General features: G+C 48.6%; 1 protein-coding gene across 45 annotated transcripts in view; it reads left to right on the top strand.

Annotated features, from left to right (window-relative positions):
- The window catches only part of LOC105484109 (calcium voltage-gated channel subunit alpha1 C), a 649,973-nt gene that overhangs the window by 503,997 nt on the left and 118,473 nt on the right, over nt 1–27,503 (top strand). For all 45 annotated transcript variants that reach the window (XM_071070623.1, XM_071070630.1, XM_071070633.1 and 42 more), the window contains 4 exons: nt 998–1,088; nt 7,885–7,911; nt 17,680–17,840; nt 18,878–19,103. In XM_071070623.1, the coding sequence (XP_070926724.1) occupies nt 998–1,088; nt 7,885–7,911; nt 17,680–17,840; nt 18,878–19,103 (505 nt within the window). The remainder of the gene's footprint in view (nt 1–997; nt 1,089–7,884; nt 7,912–17,679; nt 17,841–18,877; nt 19,104–27,503) is intronic.

The raw sequence follows: 27,503 nt of genomic DNA, 5'->3' as shown, positions 1-27,503 counted from the left end.
TCTAAAGGATAAGGGTTACAGAACTAAGGAACGCATTGTGTCATAGTAAGAGAGTGATGGAAGGTGAAGAAAAATTATTTGAGTTAAACTTTTATTTAGAAGAAAAAAAAAAAAAATAATAATAATAATAATAATAATAATAATGACTTCTTTCAGGCCACCAAACTGGGTTCTAAGCTAGAAAACTCCCATCGTTCTGGAAATTCAGCCCACAGCTGCCTTGGGAGGAGGGTGGACAAGTTGAATTAAACGGCTTATATCCAAGTCAACCTGTTGACATGGGAATGTCAGGGTGGCTGAAAGGGGAAATAGTATCCGTACAGGCTGTCTTCTGACCACAATTAAACATAATCGTGTGGACTGCACACTTCCACTCCTCACTCCTGATGTCTCCAGGGCTAGTTTGAGTCTCAGTGCGCGGCTCTGGGAATGGCCGTTTCCCTCAAGCCCTCTGTCTCAGTCGTGCTCCTGGGAGTAACCGACTGCCGGAAAGGGGAGGCGTCCGTCCACCCAGCAGCAAGCATGCCCTTTCTACAAACAGGCTGGTCCCTGTTCTTGGAGATGGAGCCCCTTAGAGATGGTGGGTGGGATGAAGTAAGGAAAATGATATATTTTCACAAAAGCTCCTCTTTCTATGGCAAGTGGTAGTTGCAAATGGAAAAGGCTCTGCAGCTTCTTCCAGTCCACAGAGTGGAGAGGAGAGATTCAGTGGTCAGTTTTTTCAGGATGTATCCTGTAAGGTAAAATGCTCTTATTACCAGATGTCCTCCCATACTTCCATTAGTTTACAGTGCTCTTGGCAGCAAAACCTGCCCTGGACAAGCAGCAGGCGTGTCAGTCAAGGGGATCCGTGCGGATTAGCCAGCCAGTGCACACAGGCTCTCTTTCTGTCAACCCGCACTGGGTCTTGCGGTGAGCGTGTTGCAAACTAATGCTCTTCTGTTCCCTTCTCTCCCCACCCTCAATGCCTTGCTCTGCTTCCCTTTGACTCTTGCAGTGAGCATGCCCACCAGTGAGACCGAGTCCGTCAACACCGAAAACGTGGCTGGAGGTGACATCGAGGGAGAAAACTGCGGGGCCAGGCTGGCGTGAGTAGGCACGGCGAGCCCAGGGGCTGGGGCTTTTTCCGGAGCACGGGTGGAAAAGCTGCATCTGGAAATCACAATGGGCTGGCTCATCACTGGGAAAGGCAGAGATTAGAGCTGGTGGCAAGAAACAAACCTCAGGTGGGAACCAAGATGGGAAGCAGAGGGCTCTGGGGTGAGGATGGCCCTGGCTGGGGGTGAGTCTTAAAATCAAGGCTCGTCTTCAATTCAGCACTTCTTCGGGGGCGCTGACTCTTGGGTTTTGAGCTACTTTTCTTCACATCTGAGAAATATAGAGGGGGTGTGTGTAGGGGGCGGCCCCGAAGTCTGTTTCTTTCACTCCAGTCCCTTTCACCCCTCTTCAAAGAGATGACGAGGTTAGGGTCCTGAGTCCTGCCGGCCACCCCTTCCATTCTGATAAACGTGACCTGGGAGGGAAGCAGACAGGTGAGAAGATGCGCTGGGAGATGACCGGCATGTGGGTCCTTACCTGCTGTTCTGTTGCCTTGGGGCGTCACGACTGTAAACTCACCCTGGCCGCTGGAAGAACTGCAAACAGAGGCTCTGAGTCAGACCAGTCCCGGATACAGTGCATTTCTGAATCGCTCCATCTGGGAGGCAGCATCCCCCCTCCCTCCTCGTCTGTGGAATGACGGAGAGCCTGGGCGAGCACAGCCCTTTCACAACGCTGAGCTGTGAAAGAGTCTAAACCAGCAATGCCGGCCTTGAGCCCATGTGGGGGAAGGAGAATGAGGATGAGGCCAGAGCAGCCCTCACAGCCGCTGTCTCCAGGGAGCATCGGGCTTCAGTATCACTCACTCTGACAGCGGCACCAGGGCGTCTGCACTGCAGATTTCTCAGCATTGTCGGGAAGCAATTCTTGTCAAAATGTTGTTAACATACGATGCTAATTACATGTTTAAGCAGCAGTGCAAACCTCTTCTTTTGGAATCGTACAAAACAAGTACTTGAGTTTCTGGCAGTAGGTCCCAAACAGCAACTCAAGGAAAGGCCCGTAGGAAGGCTTCAAAGTCGTCAGCTCTAGGCCTTTCTGTCGTCTTGCCACCAAGACGAGGCTTAGAGAGATGATCAAAGGCCCTGCAACTCTGGCTGTTGAGCAGGCCTGAGTCACATACCAGGAGCGACCAGGGAGCTGGCACCGGGAAGTCACCGGACAGTACATTTCAGGAGAGCCTGAGGCTCTGTTAGGAAGGAAACATGATACTCCCCTGCGGATGGAGGCTGGCAGTCTCCAGTGGATCTGTCGTTGCTCAGAGCACGTGCTCTGCAGCCTGGAGAGCGTTGCAGAAATGGTCCCTGTTATCCCCATGTTTAGCCACATTCGTACTCTGTGCATACAAAATGCTGAGTCACATGCCAGAATTATAATATGCCCCTAATAAAATGTGGTCTTTCCCCATCTCCCGACCTCCCACCCTGCCCCAGACAATGATGGGCCAAGACTCTGCCAGCATTCCTGGTGGGAGAAGTAGCACGGGAACTGAGACTGAGTGTGATGGTCTGAGGGGACAGTGAGTGACCAGGATCTTTAAAGCTAAGGGTTAAAAGTCTTATGTAATAAGATGAGGTCACGACGAGGACTGCTATGTAGTAAGAAGGCCTGGATGGAGATGGTTCCTGTTGGGGGAAGGGAGGAAAGAACTACAGCATGGTATTTCATGGCAGCAGGGGCAGGCAGGTGGAGGTAATGAAGAGGAAGGAGCCATCACAGTTAGGGAAGAGGATAATGAGGCGGAAGTGAAATCTGAAGCAGGAGCCCAGTTGGAGTGACCTGCAGGTATCACGGAGACCACGAGATACGGAGGTCCGAGGCTCAGCTCTGGACGGGGGTGGCCACACATGTTTGAGGTTGCCGGGATGAAAACCACCAACGAGGTGATAGGACGGGGTTGTTCAGAGCGAAGTGGAAAACAGAAGACTAAGGGCTGAATCTTGGGAAATGGACACACAGAAGAAGACCAAGCAAGCAAAACAGACAAAGGAACGTTAGGAGAACAGGCAGCAGCGCCAGCCTGGAAGTGCGGGGGGAGGAATTTCAGGACAGAGCTGTTGATCTGTGCATTCGTTCCACAGTCTGCCCAGCTGGGTGCTAGGCTAGGTGGTGGTGACACACAACAGGGGAGGAAATTGACGCCATCATACTGGAGCTCACGGTCTAGTGTGGGAGAGACGCTGTGCAAATAAATAGGCAACTCTAAATTGGGGTTAGTGTTGAGAAGGAAAAGTAAGTGTAAGGTCGGGCTGATAACAAAGGTTTCTGGTTTGGACTGGCAGGTTAGGAAAGCCTTCTTTGCAGAATTAAAATTCCAGCTGAGAACAGAAGGATGGACATGAGTTATTGAGGGCCTGGCAGACCCTTAACCATTTGGGTCTGCATCAGAAGAGTGTGAGAAGTCGCTGAAGGGCGTTCCGAACAGAGCTGAGCGGGAGGTTGATTTGGTTAGTTTGGAGCTCCTGAAGGATCACTGCGATGTCAGGAAAAGAGCAGGGAGAAATGAGAAGCCGAAAGAGCCTGGCGCAGGTGCGAGGTAGCGTGGCGGCAGCTCGGGCTGCAGAGGGAAAGAGGGGCTGTGCTGTGTGTGTGTTCTGGTGTGCTACCCCCTAAGGGTTGCAGGGCTCTGGTCTTGGGAGTCGGTCTCAGTGAGGGAGAAGGGGTGGAAATGGGCCAGAACAGGGTGCTCACTCAGGCAGTGAGGCCATGGACAGGGAGGAAGATGGGAGCATGTGAAGAGGAGTAGCATGAGTGTGGGAAGTGCTGGCCTTCGTTGTAATAAAAGCTAGGGCAAGCTTCAAGGCAAGGAAGAAGTCACAGAGCAGGAAGAGGCGAAACCAGCTGGAGGGGAAGCAGGTGCTTACAGGAAGGCATTGCTTCTGAAGAGGAGAAGGGCGACAGCAAAGACAGTTTGAGGCACTGAACTTGCTCAGGAAAGAGGAGTTTCTGTGCGCCTGGGACTAATTGGAAAATGAAAGAAGAGGAGTCCCAGAGTCTAGTGCCCATCAACCTCCAGCTAGCCCTGGGATCTTGGCCAAAGCGCTCTGCTCTGGGCCTCAGCCTCATCCTCTGGGAAAAAGAAGGGTCGGACTGACGTCTCAGCAGAGGCTGGGGCAGGGGGCGGAAACCACCTGCAGCGGTGCAAGATTTCATGTGAAGAAAGCATTCTACACCTGGAGAAACTGCAAACTGTAGGTCCACATGGTATCTAAGGGTCCCTTCCAGCTCTCAAGGCCTACAGTTCTGTAAAGAAGATAGAATCAGAAACAGGCTCTGATGAAGGGGTCAGTGATAGGAGTCACTCCGAATGAGCTCAGCCATCTCATCTCCCAAAGCAAGGGTCAGGGGCCACAGGAACTTGAAGGACAGTACGGAGACTGAAACCAGTGAGTCATCGAGAGGTTGCCCAAAGGTTCCTGGGCAGCACTGATGCCGCGGTGGAGACTGATATCATAAATGTGCAGTCAGCCATATTTTTGGCAGACTCTGCAGCCTGAGAGCACTAAAAAGAGACAGCGGGGTGACCCAGGGTGGGGCTTAGCCATGCAGGCACAGCAGAAGGCCCAGGCGGTGTGGAGTCTCTGTGGTATTGAGGGCAACGTTGTCATGACTGTAGTCAAGCCTGGTGTTAAAGGGTGTGAGTGATGGGGAGGATCCAGTGAGGACAAAGGTTGGGTCCTCTGAAAGAGCAGGAGGGATCATAGAAAGGGAGGCTCTGGCCAGAGCCATGGAGCATCTGAGCTCAGGACCCAGGAGTGGAAGGAATCCTATGCCGTGGCAAGGGCAGGATGTGACCTTCCCAATAATAAGAGCTGTGCTGGAGAGGAAGTCCCAGAGTTAAGGATGCTGAGTCAGATGCATTGTCAATGTGGATGATGACTGCAGTACCATCTGACTTACGTTAAAGGCAAATTTGGGACAATTCAGGGAAATACTATTTTACACAGCAGGTAGTAAACATATGGCACTCGTTCCTCTAAGAAGAGGGGAGAGGCTGAAAATATAAATAGCTCTCAAGAAGTTCAAATATTTCTCAGATAATGACAAATGCAAACTGAGTAACTAGGGGAAAAAAAGAGTTTGGGGCTTGTCTCTAATTCTGAACCTGAAAAGCACAAAGGAAAATCATGGTCTCTCCGAAGGTTTGTCTTAGAGTCCTGGGTAGAGAAAGTATCTGGCGTTGCATGAACTTCAGTTCCCACCCACTGGAACTGTTCTGATGGTCTCGTGTTCCTTACCAGCCTTCTCTCCCTCCTCGCTCTTCTTCAAGAATCTGCTCAACCTGAGGTAGGAATGGTGCCTCATTGGAACAACGATGGTGGAGAAAGCCAGGAAGCCTTCTGAGTGCACTGTGCATAGAGAAGCCAGAGCCCCCAGCTGTTCTCAGAGTTCTTTGGAGATTGTGAAGATCAGTAGCAGGGAGGCACTGGCCACAGTGAACCGGCCTAGGATGTGGACCAGCACCATGGCAACCAAGGCACCCAGGCTCCTGGCTTGCGTCCTCTCACTGCAGGAGCACCTTTCCAGCCCAGAACCCTGGGCCACCTCCCAGGAGGCAAAGAGGTCCTAGCATTAACTCCAAGGTGTGCAAAGGGAGCAGGAAGAACCAAGGAGTTCAGATGTCACGGAGTTCTCACCTCAGCTCCCCACGGGCATGGAGTTTTCCTCGGTCTCCAGACAAACGCCACTGAGCAGTGTCCTCCCCTTCTCCAGGAGAGGAGCCTGCCCGACATGGAACTTAGCCATTCGGCGGTTGCTTGTCAAAAGTGCCAGCCTTTAAAAGGGGATGAGGGTTTAGTCCCCGCGAACCTAAAATTGTGCTCACAATCCCAGAGAATAGCAACAATAGCAACAAAATCAGTCTTTAAGTGTGGTGCCCAGGCTTATCCATCCGGACCCGTCACAAAGCAGACAAGAAGGCTCTGTCCATTTCTTGCTCAGAATGTGCCCGGATGCCACAGAAGGACCTGCAGTCCACAACCATGCTTGAAGCAGGACCTCCTTTTCCAGCACTCCCAGCGCCAGTCCTGCTTCCCAGGGTCATTTCCCTTGGAGACGAACACTCAGGGTTAGGTTTCCCCAGAGAGGAGCTTTTCAGAGCCCACTTGCACTTGTGACCGGCTTGCACTACGAGCAAGAGAACACGTCATGGCAAAGGACCGGTGGTCGTCATCAGGGGGCACCCCAGGCAGGACTACTGAGGTGTTTCTGAAAGAAGGCCTGGGGCCAGGCTAGGCTTGGAGTCGGAGTGACAAAGCTGAAGGCCGTGGTCACCCACTTGGGCTTATGGGTAACAGCAAGGAGAGACAACCACCCAAAAGCAGCCTGGGAAGATGCTGAAGGTCTAGGGCTCAGCATGGGCCCGCTGGAGAAGAGAGCACCTGGGTTCCCCAGCACCCAGTTAGCAGCTGGGAAACATTCATTTGCTGGTTAAACTGTGGCTGTAAATAACAGTGTTGCCCTGGGCTCCTAGTCCCCCTCCCACACACTGTTAACGTGTGATTAAACCCTCCAGCCCTCACAGGCAGTCTGTGGGGGTGGAATGAGGTTATTAGCTAACGGTTCGGAGCAGTAAAGGCACTTGGCTCTGATTCGCAGTGCCCCAGAGATATAATTATCTCATGCACGATGGCTTTGCCACCTGTCACATCTTCTGGCTTAATTTTTTTTAATAAGAAATAACGAGAAGGGCTGGCATGTTCTTGCTCTGCGACACAGCTCGCTGTGTGCCGGGCTGGGACGTGGCAGGCCTGCGGCAGTTGCCTCCCAGACTCCCTTCTCGTGTTTCTTCCCCATGCCTCTCCTTGTTGCTCCACCACTGTCTCCGTTGCCTTCTTCATCTCTAACTTGCGTTCTGTCCTTCTGCTTGTCCATCTGAACGTTGTCACCACCTGCACTATCCCCAGCGTTCACGCCCTTCTCCTAGCACCAAAGCCAAGCTGACAGGTGCCTTCTAATTACCTCAACTGCTTACATTCTCTCACTCTGTTTCTGTCTCTTTGGCTCAGCCTTCTCTCCTCCACACTTCTCTTTCAGTCTCTCCCGCCTGCCCTCTTCTCCCAGCCTCCTGCCTCCCGTGCACTCTTCCCTACGTGAACTAGGGAGGCTCAGGACTTCCTTGAAGGTTCCGCCTTTCCATGGAACCCCCTCCCTGTTCAATGACCCTTCCAGGCAGCCACCCTCACGCCCACCCTGAGCTTCTGCCCAGAAGTCCCCAGGTCTTCAGGACTGCACGTGACTGTCAGCATCCTGGGTTTCTCCTCTGAATCTGGGGCTGGCTCCTTAGGCCCCCTCTGTAGCTCTTGGGTGGGGGCTGTTGTGGCCCCTCCATTTCTGGCTGGCTCATTTTGCTGGTGTTCCCTTCATAACCCCACTCTAGCTGGGCTCTGGCAGACAGCTGTGAGGTCAGTGCTGACCTGTTCTTGCCTGTGATTTTTCTGCTATTGGGGTCCTCTTGTCATCAGGAGAGGCCTTTTCTTCCTCTGCAGCTTTTCTGAAGATACAGCTCTTCCTAACCTGACCTCATAGAACTTTCTAGGCAGACCCTGAGGACCTGGTACTCTCCCTCTACAGCAAGGATTGTACTTAGAAGATGCTAGCTGGGCCAGACCTCAGTCTCCACATTCAAATACATAGTGTTCTTTCTCTCCCAAGATGTTCTAATTCACACCATGCCTCCTTCCAGCACCTCCACGAAGTTACCTGGGGAACATCAAATTTCCCTGGGACTGTTGAACATCTTTTAAATGCACGTGTGTTTGGTAACATTTCCTTTTTCTCTTTCAGCCACCGGATCTCCAAGTCAAAGTTCAGGTGAGTGAGACGCACACTGCTCTTCCTTCCTTCTACCACCAGCTCTGTCCTCAGCCACCCTGTTGGGTGGCCCAAGGTAATACCTATGAGTTGTCAGTAGGGTAAGGGGTATTCTTCTTAAGGGGTAACTACTTTCTGTATGGCCATTAAGAAAAAGCTTATGGCTCAGATCAGGCAAATAATCCAGTGGTTGACATTTGTTGAATGATCTTGGACCGTCCATCTTTTTGGCAGCAGTGTCCCTAGGAAGTTGTCAGACCAGATGTGTTTTCCTCCCTTCTAAGATGAAGTCCAGTTAAAAGAAACATAAAGTGAACCCTTGTGACTGTCATGACCTACTTCATGTTTATAGAACATGGTGAGATATGAACTATGATGATGATGGAAAGCACATAGGATTATGACACCCATCTGTGTCACTGCTCTTGACAACGACAGAACCTACAAAACGACCCAGGGTCCTCAGCCCCCATCTGCCTCCCAGCCTCACTTCCTGCACTTCCGTGAAAATAACCTTTGTTCCTCCTACAGGGAACTTCTTGCAGTTATCTAAATGTTCCCTGTCCTGGTGCACGTTGAGGCCCTTGCATGGAGCCGTTCCTCCACTTAAATCACCATGCCCCCAGGCCTTCATCTGGAGAACTCAGACTTCTGTTCAGACCCTCAGATGTTACTGCTTCCATGTTACTGCTTTCTCTCCCGTTTCGCTGGGAGTGGAAATACCTTCTGCAAACTCCAGGGAGAGTTACTCAGCTCCCCCTTCCCTGGTGCTTTGCTGATGTCCCTGTCACAGCACTCAGCAGTTCACACTCGGATTACTGGCTCACAGTCCCCTGCCCCCAGAGGCTCTGCCTGCATGCCTCACAGGGGTTACTTTCAGAGCACCCAGCTCAGTGCCTGTCCAGTGCTGAACGTCCATACATGTGTGTTGAATGAATTAGTGGACAGACGCGTGCAGGGAGAATGTGAATTCACTCCCACAAAGCGTGTATCTACCAAAAAATACTGGTTGTTTTTCATCATTGAGCTGATCTTGATTCCCTGGCCCCACCTACTACAAGGCAGGAACATAAAGACATTTTCGTCCAGCTGAGTAAACGTAGCCCAGTGCTGTATTTTAAACTGTCCCTTAAGGTAAAGTGATTTGTCTCTCAGATTGCCTGTCCCAGCTCCTCTCTTAGATGGAGCTGGACACATGGGGGAGAGGGACTTTGCGATTCCAGGAAGCAGGGAATGATGAGGGCTGGTCCTACAAGCCACACAGGCCCTCTGGTTGCTCATCTCTGCTGCATGGGGCTAGGCTGGACTGCTGTCTGTACTGGTACCCACTGAGGTCCATCTGGTTAGAGCATCCACTGCTGGAGTCCATGCCCTCTGCTTGCCTCTGGCCTTGAAATCTCCACCTCTGCTCTCTGACCCTTGAGTTCTGTTGGCCCACTGACTTTAGCACCTCTATACCTCAGCTGAGTACACGGACACTTCGAAGTCCCTCACGCTCTCTGAAGGAACTGGGGGAGGCAGCAGCACTACGGCAGGCTCGTTGGCCTACTGGTGTCCCATCACGCCCTCTGTAACAGCCAGGATAAGCTTCAAGCCAAGGGCTGACCTCCCAGGGTCTGCCAAGGCACTCCACCAGCCCCAGTGTCCCTGGGCCTCCCCATGGCCATCTGGGTGTTTCTAAAGCAACCCCCCACCAACCTCTTGAGGTGTGGTGCCCAAGGGCTAAAAATTAAGTGAGGACCCTGGTGTCTGACTTTTGCTCCACTTCTGACACATTCTTTCTCTCCCATTTCACTAGGACTGGAAAATACAGGCTTTTTTCCCAGTTCCTCTTTCTCTCAAACCAAGACCTCGTCTACATAAAAAATCTAGGGTCCAGCCCATCAGCTCTGGCTCTTATTACAGAGAAAGAGCTCCAGAAATATTTAAAAAAAAAAAAAAAAAAAAAAAAAATTCTCTCTCTCAGTAATGCTTGGCTCTTACTGCTTTATCTCCAGCATCTGGAGAAGTAGCTGGTACATAACAAGGACCTAATAAATATTTGCTGAGTGAGTGAGTGAATTAATTAATGAATGATCTTGCCCCAGTAAGACAATAGACTTGACACAGATTCAAACAAAATATCCAATTTGACAGTCAAAGCTGAAAAAGCATGTTGTGCTTTAACAGTTCCAAAGCCCCCACACAATAAGAGTAAAGGGATTAAAAATACACTTGAAAATATTTCCAAAATGTCATTCTCACTTCATGCAAGTGGTTAAATCATAAATTAATAAATGAATGAATGAATGAATATGATCCAAAGGATGGAAGGGAAAATTGCATACTTGTGTCTCGAGTTAGAGATTGCCTGGAACACTCCGGCAACATTATTTTCATCCAGTGATCTATGGTGCAAGCTGTGCTTTTGAACAAGAGGAAAAGAGCCTTGGTGCCTGTAAACCTCTGGAGTCTCCCTCGGCCCTGAGGCTTTGCTACGTGCTGGCCATTCAGCCCTGATCATCTGCCTCTGGGAAGGCCTTCTCCTCCTGCAGCCACCCCTCAACACACCACAGCAATGCAGACAGCAGCTTTTGTTCTCCTAAAGGCTTGCAGCTAGTACGTTGGCACTATCATCAAAACTCATTTCCAGATGAGGATCTTGAGGCTTTGAGAGGCCCGGGTCACAGGGCTCTAGTATGGCTGAGTCAGAACTCATACCCAGGGGCTCTGCTGCCGATCCCTGTGCCATCCTAGTGATGAGGTTCTGCCCAGGAATAGTAAACCCTGTTCCTGTATAGCTAGTGTATCCACAGAGTGCATAACTCTAGAGGCATGCTATTCAACAGAAATACAATGCAAGCCACATATGTACTTTTTAAAATGTTCTAGTAGGCAGGTTAAAAAATAAAAAGAAACAGGAAATTTCTTTGATTTAAACCAGTGTCTCTAAAACATTACTATTTCAATATGTAATTCATATAAAAAGTATTAATGAGCTATTTTGCATTCATGCTTTTGTGCTAAGTCTGAAATTCAGTGTGTTTTGCCGGTACTGCACATCTCAGTCTGGACTGACCACGTTTCCCATGCACAGTAGCTGCATGTTGCTAGCAGCTGCCACACAAGGCCACATGGCCCTGGAGGTTTCACACATGAGCAGGTATCACCCAGCAGCTGTCTGATCTGGATTCAGCAGTTCACTGATGGTATCTGCTTAGGGAATATCAAAGGCTACAAATAGATTGAAAATGCCACCAACATTTTGAAAGGATTCCTAATCATTTTCTCAAGTTAGGTGAAACAGTTGAACAATTACAGATAATGGAATTTGAGTCTCAAACTGGCCTATTTCATTTGCAAAACAGAATGATCCAAAGTCATGTTTCTTTAAAGGAAGTATAGGAATGGAACCTTTAGGGAAAATTTGGCCAGTTAATGGATTACAGCCATAGTATATTACAGGCATCGTAGAGTATTCCCTTGGTAATCCAGGTTTTCACTTAGAGGAATTAGTTAAAATAAGAGATTTGTGGCATCTGGAGCTCACTGTTCAGAATAGAATGTAAACAGTTAGGAAACAAATGATGCAGGAAGTCTTTTGCAACCTGAAGGGATTAATTAGACAAGTTGGAGTTTCTGGAGCTCAACTTTACGGAGTTCTGAAGTGAACCTCACGGGGTTCTAAAATTGGGAGGACTGGCTTGCCCAGTCTTCAGTGAAATGTGCTTCCAGTGTTCTCTCCAATTCTGCCATGCCATCAGCAACAAGGCACAAATCCAAATTTGCCCCAATCTCTAATAGTCCTTCGTAAAGTTACTTATTTACAAGAGAATTAAACTTAATGATTTTCTGTGCTGTTTGTTGTTGGTTCTGGTAAAAAAAAAAAAAAAAAAAAAAAAAAAAAAAATTGGAAACTTACTCTAGCTACTAGAAGGAGCCTGCAGGGCCCATCATTTTGATGTTGTCTACGATTCCAGATGCCTGTCCACCATTGCGTATCAAGCAAACTGTTTTAGGTATGAGCACTGCCCTCTCCTCACCTCCACCCTGAGCCCTGGTTCACAAGAGCTCCGGGAATCTTCAGCCTTGTCTTCCAGAGGGAGGTGGTCCATTTGCGTAGAGCTCATCTCTGCTGCTCAGCCATGCCGTCAGCCAGGGGTTCTTGTGCAGGATGGACTGGGCTGAGTCCCATGGGTCTGTAAGCAAGTGTAAGACACAGCCCCATTCCTTCGTGGGTCTTGTGAGCTCCGTGGAGAGGCAGGACCATACAAACACAAGGTAACTGACAATACAAGGAAATGGTAAGTCGTTTCCTCTGGGGACCCTTCTTGCCTAAGGTGTCCTTTTGTGTACTTCCTCGTGGACCCGCCCAGCACTTAGGCCCTGCTGTGACTGCTCACTTAGTGGTCTGTGTCTCCGGGTAGGTTTTACACAGAGGAGGCCTGAGAGCATTGTGCTAGCTGCTGGGTATCTGGTACCCTTCCATGGTCATGTTTAGTAACTATTTCTTGAATGTGTAACTAAAATGAGTAATGCAGACAGTAAGCACTGGAGAGTGCCCAGGCTGAGAAGACTAGAAGCATGCATCACGGAGAAGCTGGGACTCCGTGTGAGCCCCACAGGAGGGGCAGGACAGAGAGGATGGAGCAAAGGTGGAGTTTCCGGTAGCTGGGAGGACTTGCCATGCAGCTGGACAGGCAAGAGGAAGGTCCAGTGTAGGGAGAAGGGCAGGCGGAGCTGGGGCTGCAAGAGCAGAAGTTTCCCCTGGGAATGCAGTGATCTCAAAGTTTAGAGACATAGATGAGACCCATTCGTAACCATCCCTCTCTCCTGTGTCTACATATGGAAGGTTCTATTTTTAGAGAAAATGACTTCCAGTTAGTGTGAAGGGAACATGAATAGCAGGCAAATTTCTCCTCCCTATTTTATCATTTAATTTCTGTATCCTCCATGCATCTGTAAACACAAATAAATTTACATATTCTAATAAACCATTACATTTATTATACAGTAGGAAGTGTTGCCAGGAAACCAGTTGTCAAGCAAAGCTATATTTTGAAGAGTGGGAGGTGTATAATTATCTTTAAATACTTTCTCTGGATAGTAATTACCCCACCCCCACCCCAGCCCAAATCCATGTGACTCTCCCAAATGGGTCTGCTCAGGAGCACCCCAGTTTAAAGGGACACCGTCCTGTCCACTCCGGCCACTCCTCAGGGGTCTCTGTAGAGCAGCTCCAGACCCATGGGACAGGCCTGACAACCCAGCACCCATACCCACTACCCCCAAGCATGAGGAAAGAGGGGCATAATCAAGTTCTCATATTAAACCCACTCTAAGACAGCTCTACATACCGTAAAGAAAGCAACCTTGATTGCCTTGGACTCTGAATAACAATTATCAGTGATTTCTGGAACTTGAGATTGTATCTATTTAAAACATGTTCTTTGCAAACTTCACTGTCAGCTGTTTAAGATCAGATATGAGTTTGTCCTGAAAATTCATTTTTTAGGGGAAAAAACTACTTGCCAAATTTCTGTACAATATTAATAATCACAATCACAGGAAAGAAGCGGTGGCATGCCCTGCAAGATAAGACTGTTTAGTATCAAGATCTGGCAAACTTCAGAGGTCTCCTCTCAAGAGGGCCATCTGGTACTCATTGTCTCATTCCTTTGTCCCTCCGTCCACCCTCCACCATCCTCCCTTGGATCCAGGGCAGTATGTCTGGGGGTGCAAGAATCCCAAAGTGCATTTAGAAATCGTAACTTTTTAAATTGTTAATGACTATGGGCACTAATAGGTGTATATATTTATGGGGTGCATGTGACGTTTTGATCCAGGTGTAAAATGTGTAAAAATCAAACCGGGGTTATTAGGGCATTCCTCACGTCAAGCACTTATCATTTCTTTGCATTAGGAACATTCCAATTCCACTCTTTTAGCTATTTTAAAATATACAATAAATTATGACTGTAGTCACCATCCTTCTCTCCTATATTGTATGATCAAATATTACATCATATTTATTCTATTTAACTATATTTTTTCACCTATTTACCATCTCCACTACCCTTTCCAGCTTCTGGTAACCATCATTCTACTCTCTGTATCCATGTGTTCAATTGCTTTAATTTTTAGCTCCCACATGTGAGTGAGAATATCACAATTTGTCTTTCTGTGCCTGGCTTATTTCACTTAATATAATGGCCTCCAGTTCTATCCATGTTGTTGCAAATGACAGAATTTCATTCTTTTTTATAGCTGAACAATATTCCAGTGTGTGCACGTACCGCATTTTCTCCGTTCATCTGCTGGTGGACGCTTTGGTTGATTCTGTATCTTGGCTATTGTAAATAGTGCTGCAGTGAACATAGGAGTGCAGATATCTCGTCAGTATACAGATTAGAAACCATATTTTACACCGGGTGGCCTGCTTCCCTGTGTAGTGGATTTTCCCCCAAGTGGTAGGCAAGTGTCCCGTGTAAGGTGTGGCCCTCACTGGAGATGGCCTTCAAGGCAGAGCAGAACACTGCCCGGATTAATCCTTTCTCCCCTCCCCGCTCCTCAGGCCAAAAACTAAGTTCTCCCTGCAGTCCTGAGGAAAGAGTACCCTTCTTAGATTACTCTTCGTTCTCCTAACCTCATCCTAGATTTAGCAAAGGCTTGGTAACAGGATTTTCTGCAGACCATCGATAGAAAAAGGACAGAATAGAAAGGTGGATGAAGTCAGGCTACTCCAAGAGGCAATTTTGGGGGTGGGTGGGTGCAGGGATCCGTAACAGCTGAGGTCCACATCCTGGAACCTTGGAACACTAGTTGTCGCTAGCATCTTGGAGTTTGCTGATGTTTGGAGGGCCTTCTGCTCTGGAAGTAGAGGACCAAGGCTGAGGGCAGTGCACACAGCACAGGGCAGCCCTGGGGCACACCCACGTGTGGTGCTGCTACGTGCCCAGGGGCTGGAAAGGAATAGGCCATTCACAGACCAGCAGGTTCACACAGATGGGACTTGCTGTTCTACCACCAGCATAACCTGACCCAGGAGGTGACACTGAGGCTTGATGGTCGTCTCTGGCAGGAAGGCTGGAGAAACGGACTCATGCCACGGACTCTGATTTAGAATAGAGGACCTCAGTTCAGCTTCCTCGTGCTGAGGTGGAGGGCCAGTTTTTCACATCCAGACTTAGTATGCCACACACACACACATACCCCGGAAACAAAGTTTTATGTAAAAAATATTTTCCTTACTGCTTACTTTAAAAAGCAGTTTCCTTATGATATGACAGGCACTGTGATATTTTCCACTCTATTCCTTTATTCAGTGCCAGGCATGACCTACTCAATAGATTTCATGACCCACTAATGGGCTGCAGTGTGAGGGTTGAAATCTCTGCCCTGAGGCAGATTCTGCATGCTTATTTAGAGGAATGTCTGTCTCGACTAGAGAGATTCATAGAAAGGAGATCATTTTATGGAAAAATACAGATATTCATGGACTTTATCACCAGGATTCTACTTTATTTCTCCTCCTGCCTTCATTACCCAAGCAGGAGCTTCGTCTTCTATGCCTGGTGGGTCTGCGTACAAGCCCTACAGGTGCCCCAAAGCCATGTGCAGAGCTCAGCACCCCATGCTTCTCACAGCTGACCCCTCTGCCTGGAGCTCTACTCCCCCTCCTCTGGCCCTCCGTGCCGCTCTCCCAAATCGCCCCAGCTAAAAATGTGGGCCTCCCTTCCATACCTGTCTCTCTTATTCTGCACATCCTCTCATCTCAAGGGCCTGTTGATTCTGCCTCCAAAATTGCTGCCAGCTCCGTGTCGTCTTTGCCATTAATAAATCTATTGCCGGCCGGGCGCGGTGGCTCAAGCCTGTAATCCCAGCACTTTGGGAGGCCGAGGCGGGCGGATCACAAGGTCAGGAGATCGAGACCACAGTGAAACCCCGTCTCTACTAAAAATACAAAAAGCCGGGCGCGGTGGCGGGCGCCTGTAGTCCCAGCTACTCAGGAGGCTGAGGCAGGAGAATGGCGGGAACCCGGGAGGCGGAGCTTGCAGTGAGCCGAGATCGCGCCACTGCACTCCAGCCTGGGCAACAGCGTGAGACTCCGTCTCAAAAAAATAAAAAATAAAAAAAATAAAAATAAAAAAAAATAAAATAAATATATTGCCTTCATCATCTCTAACCTGGAGAACAGGAAGAGAATTCCTCATACTCTCCCTGGTCTGGAAGGTGACAGAGGGGCTGTTTTTGTGGCGTGTTCCAATCCAACCTGATCATGTCCTTTCCCCCTCCCCAAGCCTTCAGCATGGCCCCTGCAGTCTCCTCCTCAGCACTTCCTCAGCTGTGGTTCCTCTCTCCTTGCACACTGCAGCCATTTATTAACCGTGTCGTCTACTGAATTCAACCAAATAGAGCTGTATATGTTCTCTGTATCAGGAAAACGAAAACGCCTCCACCATAGAATCTTAAAAGGTGTTTCTTCAGGATCATCTTAGCCAGTGGTTCTCAACCATCATTACACATTAGAACCACCTGGGGAACCTTAACAATACCCAACCCCCTAGAGAATCAGACTTAATTGGTTTGGTGTTGGGGCTTGCGGACCAGTGGGGTTCTGGGGAGGGTTCCCTAGGTAATTCTGTGTAGCCAGGTTTGAGAATCACTGACAAAGGCCCCTGAACCAGGACACTGGGAACAGTCCACGGAGCATGAGTGAGCTTTAAGGGGTCTGTGTGCTGCATAGGCTCACATGGAAAGGTGTGGGTGTGGGTGTGTGCCCATGTTTCTGAAAGGCAGGTCTAAACGCTGATCAGATTCTGGAAAGATTCTATAACCCAGAAGAACAAAGAGCCTGTGCTCCAGATGAACCCCTTCTACCATAAGGATGCAGCACGCAGAGTCAGGGCCAGGAGGCTGGGCAGAAACCCACGCCTGGCTCTGCCCTGTGATGTTGGTCGAGGTGCAGCCTCCCCGGGCCGTAGTTTTCTCCTCCACAACAATCAGCATGATGCATGTTTTGCAGAGTTACTGAAAGAATTGGAGAGAAGGCATGAGAAGTGCCCGACGTGGTACTGGGCCCCTCCACAACTGTTACTAAGAACGCTCTTATTAGCCAGGCGCGGTGGCTCAAGCCTGTAATCCCAGCACTTTGGGAGGCCGAGACGGGCGGATCACGAGGTCAGGAAATCGAGACCATCCTGGCTAACACGGCGAAACCCCGTCTCTGCTAAAAAATACAAAAAACTAGCCGGGCGAGGTGGCGGGCGCCTGTAGTCCCAGCTACTCGGGAGGCTGAGGCAGGAGAATGGCGTAAAACCGGGAGGCGGAGCTTGCAGTGAGCTGAGATCCAGCCACTGCGCTCCAGCCTGGGCGACAGAGCAAGACTCCGTCTCAAAAAAAAGAAAAAGAACGCTCTTATTGCTTGCAATACTATTTCTAAGAATGCCGTTTTACAAAAATTTTTTTTAAAAAACTTGAGCACCTTCAACTTCAAAACAGCCAGATGCATTAAAAGGTATTTGATCCATCCCCACAATAACCCCATGAGGTTGGCCCTCTTCCCGTTTCACAGATGGGAGAACTAAAGCTTGAAGGAGTTCAGGGGCATCCCCAAGGTGGCAGGGCCTGGTTAGCTGGGTGAGAAGCTGGGCTCCTTGCCACCAGGTTGGGCTGTTCTAGCAAGGCCAGGTCAGTGAGGGGTGAGAAGAGCCATGGGGCTGCATCTTGGGTTGGAGGAAACCTGAATTCACAGCCATCCCCACCCTTCTCTCCTTGTCCCCTTTCCAGCCGCTACTGGCGCCGGTGGAATCGGTTCTGCAGAAGAAAGTGCCGTGCCGCGGTCAAGTCTAATGTCTTCTACTGGCTGGTGATTTTCCTGGTGTTCCTCAACACGCTCACCATTGCCTCTGAGCACTACAACCAGCCCCACTGGCTCACGGAAGTCCAAGGTGAGCGGCGGCCCCAGCTCTGCCCTGGTTTCCTCCTGGTAACTCAGCCCCTAGGCCCAGGGGAGGGCATAACCACAGGCAGAAGGTGGATGGGAAAGCAGACAGTGGTCAGGGCTCTTGGCAGGTGCTATGCTGGAGATAACAAGGGCCTAGCAGTTCCAAAACCCCACAATAAAATGCACTACCTTGTTAAAAAACAGATACGGCTTCCCTGACTGGGTCCACACCATCAGCCTGCCCCAAAGTCACTGGTGGGCCCGGGTGATGAGGAAAGGGGCTACAGCTTGTTTGCCTATCTCAGACCCCTGGCTGCCAACTTCCCAGCATGGATTTTAAATACCTGGGGGCCTTCCTGCAGCCCCGAGGTGGCCTTAACCAGAACACGTGAGGATGGAATGAGCAAAAATGCAGAGAAGAGAATAGGGCCTGAGCACAAGGAGCTGTCTTTAATGGGTCGTTCGTTCTCGTTATCCTTCCTTGGGCCCCTAGACAAGGGTCCTGCTAGCCAGGCCTCATCATCATTGCTGGGCAGTCAAGAAGACCTGGCTCCATCCTCCACAGCTGCATTCCAGAGTCCTGGGAGGCAGGGGGTCTGGTGGTGGAGAAGTTGGACTCAGTGCAGCTGTTGGCCTGCAGATTACTCACCTCTTTGAACCTCCTTTGAACCTCTTTGAACCACAACTGTTGGCTGTTTGGCCTGCAGATTACTCACCTCTTTGAACCTCCTTTCTCATCTCTGAAAATGGGCATGACGATGGTGGTGCCATCTCCACAGGCCTGCTATGAGGAGTAGAGCTTGTGTGTGCTGAGCCTATGGCGCATGAGAGATGCTCAGTAAATGTCTGTTATGATTAAGACGAGAGAGCCCTTTCCCACTGGCTTGGCCCTAACTGTTCTGTTTTGGCCAAGGTGGATGGGAGCGGTGTCGTGGGGCATCTTTTTTCCAGTGGAGATAATTACTATATTTCCTTTCCCTGCCTCCCTCTCTGCCCTCCTCTGGCCCTGCTCGGATCTCATCCCTCTCCTGGGCCCGCCAGACACGGCGAACAAGGCCCTGCTGGCGCTGTTCACGGCAGAGATGCTCCTGAAGATGTACAGCCTGGGCCTGCAGGCCTACTTCGTGTCCCTCTTCAACCGCTTTGACTGCTTCGTCGTGTGTGGCGGCATCCTGGAGACCATCCTGGTAGAGACCAAGATCATGTCCCCACTGGGCATCTCCGTGCTCCGATGCGTCCGGTTGCTGAGGATATTCAAGATCACGAGGTACCGGGCATCTCCTCTCACTTTGGAGAGGGGACTCAGGGAGAAGTTCTTCCAGAGGGCAAGGGAGGTGGCAAGGCCTGGGTGGGAGCAGGGCTGTTCTTCCTCAAAGGGTGTCTCTGAAGTTCACATGCAATGGGGGGAGTTTGTGCTCATTTAGATGGCACATCATTTGGAAATTCCTCTGGCTGCTAATACCAGAGACTCAACTCAGTAGTGTAAGCAAGCTAGGGACTTACTCAGCCGCAGAAAGAAAGTCCAGAGGCAGCTAGCTGAGGTGGCTTCCGGAAAAGGGTCAGGGACTCAGTCTCTTCTCCTGTGCTTCACCAGCCTTGGTGCTGATTCCTCTCCAGGGTCATAGGTTGGCTTCTGGAGACTGAGCCATCACATTCAAATTGGAGGTGGGAAGAGTAGAAAGGAGCAGAAGGGCTGACCACCCTGGCCAAGTCAGCCTCTCCACTCCCAGAAGTCACTCCCAGACACACCCATTAAGACTGCTGCTGTCGAAAACCCTGAAAATCCTGAGGGTTGGCAATGACATGGAGAAACTGGAGCCCTTGTGCACTGTCGGTGGAAGTGTAAAATGCAGCCACTGTGGGGAATGGTATGATAGTTCCTAGAAACATTAACGATAGAATTACCCTCTCATCCATCAATTCCACTTCTGGGTATATGCCCAAAATAATTGAAATAGGATCTCAAAGAGATATTTGCACACCCAACTGACTTAGACAGATGAATGTATTTTTAAAATGTGGTCTGTACATACAGTGCAATATTATTCAGTCTTAAAAAGGAAGGAAATCCTGACACATGCTACAAAGTAGATGAAACTTAAGGACATTATGCTAAGTGAAATAAGCCAGTCACAGAAAGACAAATACTGTATGATTCCATTTATACGCAGCTCTTAGAGTAGTCAGATTCATAGAGACAGAAAGCAGAGTGGTGGGCGCCCAGGGCTGCCGGGAGGGAGCAGTGGGGAGTCAGTGTTTAATGGGTGCAGAGCTTCGGTTCTGCAAGGTGAGAAGGGTTCTGGAGGTAGAGGGTGGTGGTGGTTTCACAAGCGTGTGAATGTATTTAGCACTACTGAATTCTACAGTAAAAAAAAAAAAAAAAAGGTTAAGATGGTAAATTTTATGTTATGTCTATTTTAACACAATGAAACAAATTGGAAGAAATCTTCCAGAAATTTCAGCAAGGGCTTCTGTTCTTGGGCACCTGAGCTATTAGGGAGGCTGAGAAATGTAGTCTTCTAGCAGGACAAGTTCTGCTGAAAACGTGATCAAGATCCAGCCACTGTAAAGGGCTGTGGACACTGCACTGCAGATGGCATTCACCCTCTGTCCACATGGCCACCCCTCCATATATCAGTCCAGCACCTACCCACAGCAGGCCATCTCCCTCACTGTCTAGGCCAGGCAGTGACTCTCATGATGAGGATAGGGCCGAGGGTCACCATTCTCTAGGACAATGGTTTTCACCTGACTTGTGACCACTGGGAGTGGTGGAATCAATTTATTGGATCACAACCATCATTTTAAAACAGCTCTACTGAAATATAATTCATACCCCATATATTTACCCCTTAAATGTGTAATTTAATTGTTTTTTATATTAGCAGTTATGCAACCATCACCAGGTTCTAGTTGTAGAATATTTTCATCACCCCAGAAAGAAACTCCATACCCACTCCACATTCCCCCTATCTTCCCTCCCAGAACCAAATTCACTTTATGTCCCTATAGAGTTGCCTATTTTGGACCATTCATATGAGTGAAATCTTGTAATATGTGTTTTTGTTACGGCCTCTTTGACTTAGCATAACGTTTTCAAGGGCCATACATGTTGTAGCATAGATCAGTACTTTGTTTCCTTTTATGGTGAATAATACTCCATTGATGGATATACTACATTTCGGTTATTCATTTGTCAGTGATGGACATTTGGTTATTACTATGTTTTGGCTCCTATGAATCATGCTGCTATGAACATTCATGTTCAAGTCTTTCTATAGATGTACGCTTTTGTTTTTCTTGGATACATACTTCGGAGTGGAATTTCTAGATTATTTGGTAACAATATGTTAAAGATTTTGAGGAACTGTCAAACTGTTTTCCAAAGACACTAAAGCATCTTACATTTCCATCAGCAATGTATAAGGGTTCCAATTTCTTCACATTCTCTCAAGCATCATTTTTAAAGAAAGAATGAAATAGAAAGAAAAACATCAGAGGGTCGGCCGGGCGTGGTGGCTCACGGCTGTAATCCCAGCACTTTGGGAGGCCAAGGTGGGCAGATCACAAGGTCAGGAGATCGAGACCATCCTGGCCAACACCATGAAACCCTGTCTCTACTAAAAAGAAAATACAAAAAAAACTAGCTGGGCGTGGTGGCGGGTGCCTGTAGTCCCAGCTACTCGGGAGGCTGAGGCAGGAGAATGGCGTGAACCTGCGAGGCAGAGCTTGCAGTGAGCCAAGATCGTGCCACTGCACCCCAGCCTGGGCAACAGAGCGAGACTCTGTCTCAAAAAAAAAAAAAAAGTTGAGATACAGACTTGACTTGCAGTATAATATACATTTCTTAATGTGCATTATGGTCAACCTTAGAAGACAGACAGGAAACAGTTGGAAGGAATTTTCAGCCTGTGCCCCTCAAAGGTACAAATCCCTTGTCCTTAAAATTCTGCTTTGGGAGCTCCCAAAATCTCTGCTTTGGGGAAGCTTTGATAACAGGAGCTCTAAAACCATCAGCTGGATTGTGATGGGTGAAAAGGGATGGAGGTTGATGTCTTCTCAGGATCTGGAGCTGATCGCTCAGACCATGTTTCTGAACTTGGCTAAGTGAGGCTGGAAAATGTCCCTAGGTATTACTCTTCTCATCACAATTCTCTTGGCAGACACCCAGAGCATGGTCACATGGTGTTGTAGACGGTCCAGGGAGGTCGGCATTTAAAGTGTTTCATTTAGTGCACAGAAAGGACTCAATATGCAGAAGCTTTTATTATTAATCTAATATTATGACTGCTATTATTAGAAGGAAGAAGGAGAAGAGAGCTAATAGTGACCTACATATTCACATACTCTTATTCTTACTTATTTACCCACCATGTATATACTGTGTATTGAGCTCAGAGAGATGGAAAAAATCAAAAAATAAGGTGTATGGCATGAACTAAACCTATAGTCTGGTTGGGGAGATGGAGTTTGTGCACATGAAGAGATTAAAGGAAAATCTAAGACAGAATATAATGAGCTGGCAAAGTGTGGTGGGTGCCGGAATTACCTGCTGTGAGAAATTGGGAGCAGGAGATAGCTCCTGGAGAAGGTTGAATCTCAGATGAGGGACTTAACGGATACGCACGATTAAAATCCAGAAGTTTAATGCTCCTAAGCAACAGCCTTCTTTCCCTGTCTGACCCCATCGAAAGAGAGCTCTTCCTAAGTGTCCTGAATATGTTGGCATTACAGAAAGTCCTTGGTTTACAGTAAAAGTGATAGAAATCCTTATAACAGCAGTGATTACCATGCACCAGTGCTTACTCTGTGCCAGACAGGGTGAGCCAGAGGCCTGCGAATGTTAGCTTGAGTCATCCTCCCAACTACCTACTTGAGGATGAGGGCAGGCTGCTACTATTCTTATTCCCATTTTGCAGATGAGAAAACTGAGGCTTAGAGAGTTGTCAGTTGCCCAAGGTCACAAAACTGCTCAGAGGTAACACTGGGATTAAAAGGCAAGGCAGGTCTGTGGGTCTGACTTGAGGTGCTGTGCTCCTAACCACTGCTGTGCACCGCAGAGCTGAGAGCTGACCTGTCTTATCTAGTTCCCTGAGACAGGACTTAAAGGATCTTTATGCCCTGGTTCTTGTTAGATAATTGCCGATTCTACTTGCTCCTCCTGGGGTCTGGTAAAAGCTATTTTTAACTTGGAGTTTTCAATGCCTCTTAAATAATTCTCAAAAGTCCCTGTTTTGGGTTATATATATATATATATATATATATATATATATATATATATTTCTATAGAAAAGAAATCTTGCTGCTATATATTGTTATGACATCTTGAAAAGATTTAACATTCATTCTATTTTTAATCACCAATTTATTTCTAATCTGAAGATATTGCCAAGAAACCATTTTTCAAAGTCTATCTTAATCAGAGAGCTTCCTGTAGTCCCTCCACAGGAAAGAGTAGTAGTATTATCAGATCTCTATGAAGTCTATAAACAGAAAAAAAATCCTTGTCTAATTGAAAGTGACTTTGGCAAAGGCCGTCATCTTCCTATTTTCAAGTCTCCAAAGCCTCTGGGGGTTTTCGGAAAGCAACAAAGAGACTAATGAGGTTGGGAAATCCCATAAGCCTGTCTCCAGCCCCAGCCTTGGGACTGGGTGACAGTGACCAAGAAAAATGCCTAAAATATGGGCTGGGAGTAGACATTGTGGTCCCTTCAGCTGAACCTTGAAATGAGTCATCTGTGCATGGTCCTGCCATCAGACAAGTGCATGTGTTCTTCTTCTTTTAAAATATCTTGGAAAATACTTTGCAACGTCTGGCTGCTACTCATATGTAGAAGAAATGTCTTCTTTTTTTTTTTATTTTTACAATGTAGTCTGAACCAGTGATTGCAATTCTTAAACCTAGCTGAACCCATGAAGGAGCTCATTAAGGAGCTCATCTCTAGAGATTTTGGCCAGCAACTCCTAGAGAGTTCCATGCTGGTGGTCCGATGACCGACCTCAATTGAAGAACCACTGGCCTAATTTCCTACTGCTGCTCTTGGTCTGCTTTCTTCTCCTAAAATACTGCCCTTCATGTGCATTTGGAAAACTTTATTCCTCCTCCTCCTCTTCCTCCTTCTCCTCCTCTTCCTCGTCCTCCTGCTCCTCCTCCTCCTCCTCTTCCTCCTTTCCTCCTCCTTCTCCTCTGCTTCCTCTTCTTCCTCCTCCTCTTCCTCTTCCTCCTCCTCTCCTCCTCCTACTCCTCCTTATCCTCCTCCTCCTTCTCCTCTTCCTCCTTTCCTCCTCTTCCTCCTTTCCTCCTCTTCCTCTTCCTCCTCCTCTCCTCCTCCTACTCCTCCTTATCCTCCTCCTCCTTCTCCTCTTCCTCCTCCTCCTCTTCCTCCTCCTCTCCTCCTCCTGTCCTCTTCGTCCTCCTCCTCCTTCTCTCCTCCTTCTCGTCCTCCTCCTCCTCCTCTTCCTCCTCCTCCTCCTCTTCCTCCTCATCTTCCTCCTCCTCCTCGTCTTCCTCCTCCTCCTCCTCTTCCTCCTCCTCCTCTTCTCCTCCTCCTCTTCCTCCTCCTCCTCCTCTTCCTCCTCCTCCTCTTCCTCCTTCTCCTCCTCTTCCTCCTCCTCTTCCTCCTTTTCCTCCTCCTCCTCTCCACCTCCTCCTCCTCTTCCTCCTCCTCCTCTTCCTCCTCCTCTTCCTCTCCTCCTCCTTCTCCTCATCCTCCTCCTTCTCCTCCTCCTCCTTCCCCTCCTGTTCCTCTTCCTCCTGTTCCTCTTCCTCCTCCTCCTCCTCTCCTCTTCCTCCTCTCCTCCTCCTCCTCCTCCTTCTTCTTATTCCTTTTCTTCTTCTCTTCCCTCTTCTTTTGTCAAGGCAGGATCTCACTCTGTCACCTAGGCTGGAGTGTGGTAGCATAATCATAGCTCACTGTAGCCTCAAACTCCTGGGCTCAAGTAATACTACCCCCTTGCCTCAGCCTCCCAAGTAACTTGGCACTATAAGTGCCATGTCTGGCTGATATTTTTATTTTTTGTACAGATGGGGTCTCACTATATTGCCCAGGCTAGTCTGAAACTCCTGGTCTTAAGAGAGCCTCCCACTTGGCTGACCACCTTGCCCAGCCAAAAAACTTGATTCTTACATCTCCACTGTCTTCTCCATACTGTGGTCTCTAATTCTGTCAAGATGGTACTTTTGATAGTTTTTGACTGAGAAAACACATCAAGGTAAGAGCTACTATGAATTCAGTAAAGCTTTTAAATTTAAATTCCTACACATCTGTGTATGTTTGAAAAGCGGTAATGTCAATGCAAGACAGGCTGTTTATTCAGAGTAGTATAATGCTTGGTGGACACACGGATTCATGGCTCCCTTTCTAGAATTCTAGAATTCCAGGCTGCTCTTCCCTCACCCAGGGCCCGTTGCCCAAGAGTCGGGAACAGGGATCTCAATCAGTGGTTCTCCACCCTGAGGTCATGACACACTGGTACATCCAGAGCAGCTGGATGGTGTATAGTAAGTAATTTATTACTGAGAGCTGAAATTCCAAAGTTCGTGAATAGTTTCTTTAAAAAATAAAACAATTGCCGGGCGCAGTGGCTCAAGCCTGTAATCCCAGCACTTTGGGAGGCCGAGACGGGTGGATCACGAGGTCAGGAGATCGAGACCATCCTGGCTAACACGGTGAAACCCCGTCTCTACTAAAAAATACAAAAAAATTAGCCGGGCGAGGTGGCGGCGCCTGTAGTCCCAGCTACTCGGGAGGCTGAGGCAGGAGAATGGCGGGAACCCGGGAGGCGGAGCTTGCAGTGAGCTGAGATCCGGCCACTGCACTCCAGCCTGGGCGACAGAGCAAGGCTCCACCTCAAAAAAAAAAAAAAAAATTAATATTGTCCTTGTAACACAATAGCATCACTCGGTCACTTGCATTACAAAATGCTTCTATGAGTGGGTGGACTTACTACTCATCCATGATGCCTGAAGGGAGCAGATGTCTTTGATACGTCATTATGAGGGAAATGAATTCTTTACATATATTTTTTGTGTTTTGTCAAAACCTGAGAACACCTTAAGGAGTACGCTACACGTATGCGTATCATTCATCTTATTGTTTCAAGACAAAAAAAAAAAAAAGGCCAGGAAGACTGTACTAGACTATAAGAAAATTACTTAATAGAAAAGATTGAGGAAGATGAGATTCCTGCCCATTGAGAACAGTGGGGCATACACATGGCCAGAATCTTTGTCTTCTTTGAGTAAATGCCCCAGTACGGTGGGCCTTCCAGCCTCATAATGGATTGGGTTCTTCCACCTGTGGCTCTCAGTGCTGCCCAGATTCAATATCCAGTTTGTCTACTCTTTGTCAGCCCAGTCTGACATATTCTGAGGGGTGGGAGAAGGGCTTCAGACAGATTCAATCGGACGTGATACCAGCTTACTAATCGCATCTCATTTTTGACACACTTGGTTTTCACGTGCAGTGAGGCCCCTCTAGCACTTGCTGTTTTCCCTCTCACACCTTCAATCCCTCTTTGTTTCTCCTGCTGCTCCTCCCCTGAAGCTCCCTTCCCAGGCCTTGCAGTGGGAGCTGGGGCTGATTCAGCACAGATGGATTGGCTCCCGAATCTTGGCCACATATGGGCCCCACGGAGCTCCGGGTGAGAGCCGTTAGCACATCCCCCAGGCTCGAAATGTCTTCGTGTCCCCACCAGCATCTGGCCTCGAGCAGCAGATCCAGCCCACACCTTCCCAGCTCTCCCATCACCTTCTAGCCCCCACTCTTCTCAGGCCCCCTGGAGCCTCTGAGCTCATTGAGGGCCATTATTAAGGAGGTCTGTTTGGCAGAGGCCCAGGTCCCTGGCAGGAGTCTATGGCAAAAGCAGCTCAGACTCCAGAGCCTGCAGTGTGGCTGTCAACACAATGGGTGGTTCTCCTCTGGAATGGAAATGGACTGGTGTCACCTACTAGGAGAAAGATTAAGAAGATGCAGGTGAGGATGACTCCCTAGCCCTGACACAACTGTGGTTGGAGGGACCAACTAGGTGACACTGGGTGACTAGGGCCCTGTGGCCCAGAAGCTCAGAGAAGCACACTGCTAAGGCCATCCCCAGGTCCAGGCCAGACCACCTTGCCCTCTTGACCAGATTACACTCCCCATGCAGGTTCCGTTCTCAATGTGACCAAGACATCTGCTGCAAACAGGGAAGACAAGACCTTTGAACTTGTTAACCAAGTCAGCCCTTGCCTCAAAAGTGAAACCACAAAATGGTCTTCCCAGCCTGTTAGAAGGGACGGGAGCTGGGGCAGGTACCAGTAGAAACTGAGCCGGTAGATGAGGCCCAGGCTATCCCAGACCAAAATACTCTAGAATTCTGTTTGATTCCTCCAGGCCTAGCCCAGCATATACAGTTCCACCTCTGAGCATACTAATCCCTCCCAGTTCTATTGTGTCTTAAGGGGCCAGGGCTCAACTTGACGGAAGCTCTGCTCTGAGGACACCCACTCCTGTGCTCACTCGCTGGATGGATGCTACCTGCTTCCCCAGGTGGCCTCAGCTGACTCTCACTCCTCACTCCATTGCCTCCCATGAAGCCCCAGCCACAGATTCACCACAGGAGATTGCTTTATAAATACTCTTTTAACAATAGATCACTTGCCACCGAAACCAAGAATTTTTTTTAG

Source organism: Macaca nemestrina, chromosome 10, assembly GCF_043159975.1.
Source record: "Macaca nemestrina isolate mMacNem1 chromosome 10, mMacNem.hap1, whole genome shotgun sequence".
NCBI classification, from domain to species: domain Eukaryota; kingdom Metazoa; phylum Chordata; class Mammalia; order Primates; family Cercopithecidae; genus Macaca; species Macaca nemestrina.
Note: the sequence above shows the minus strand (reverse complement) of the source record. Positions and strands in the feature narration are given on the sequence as shown.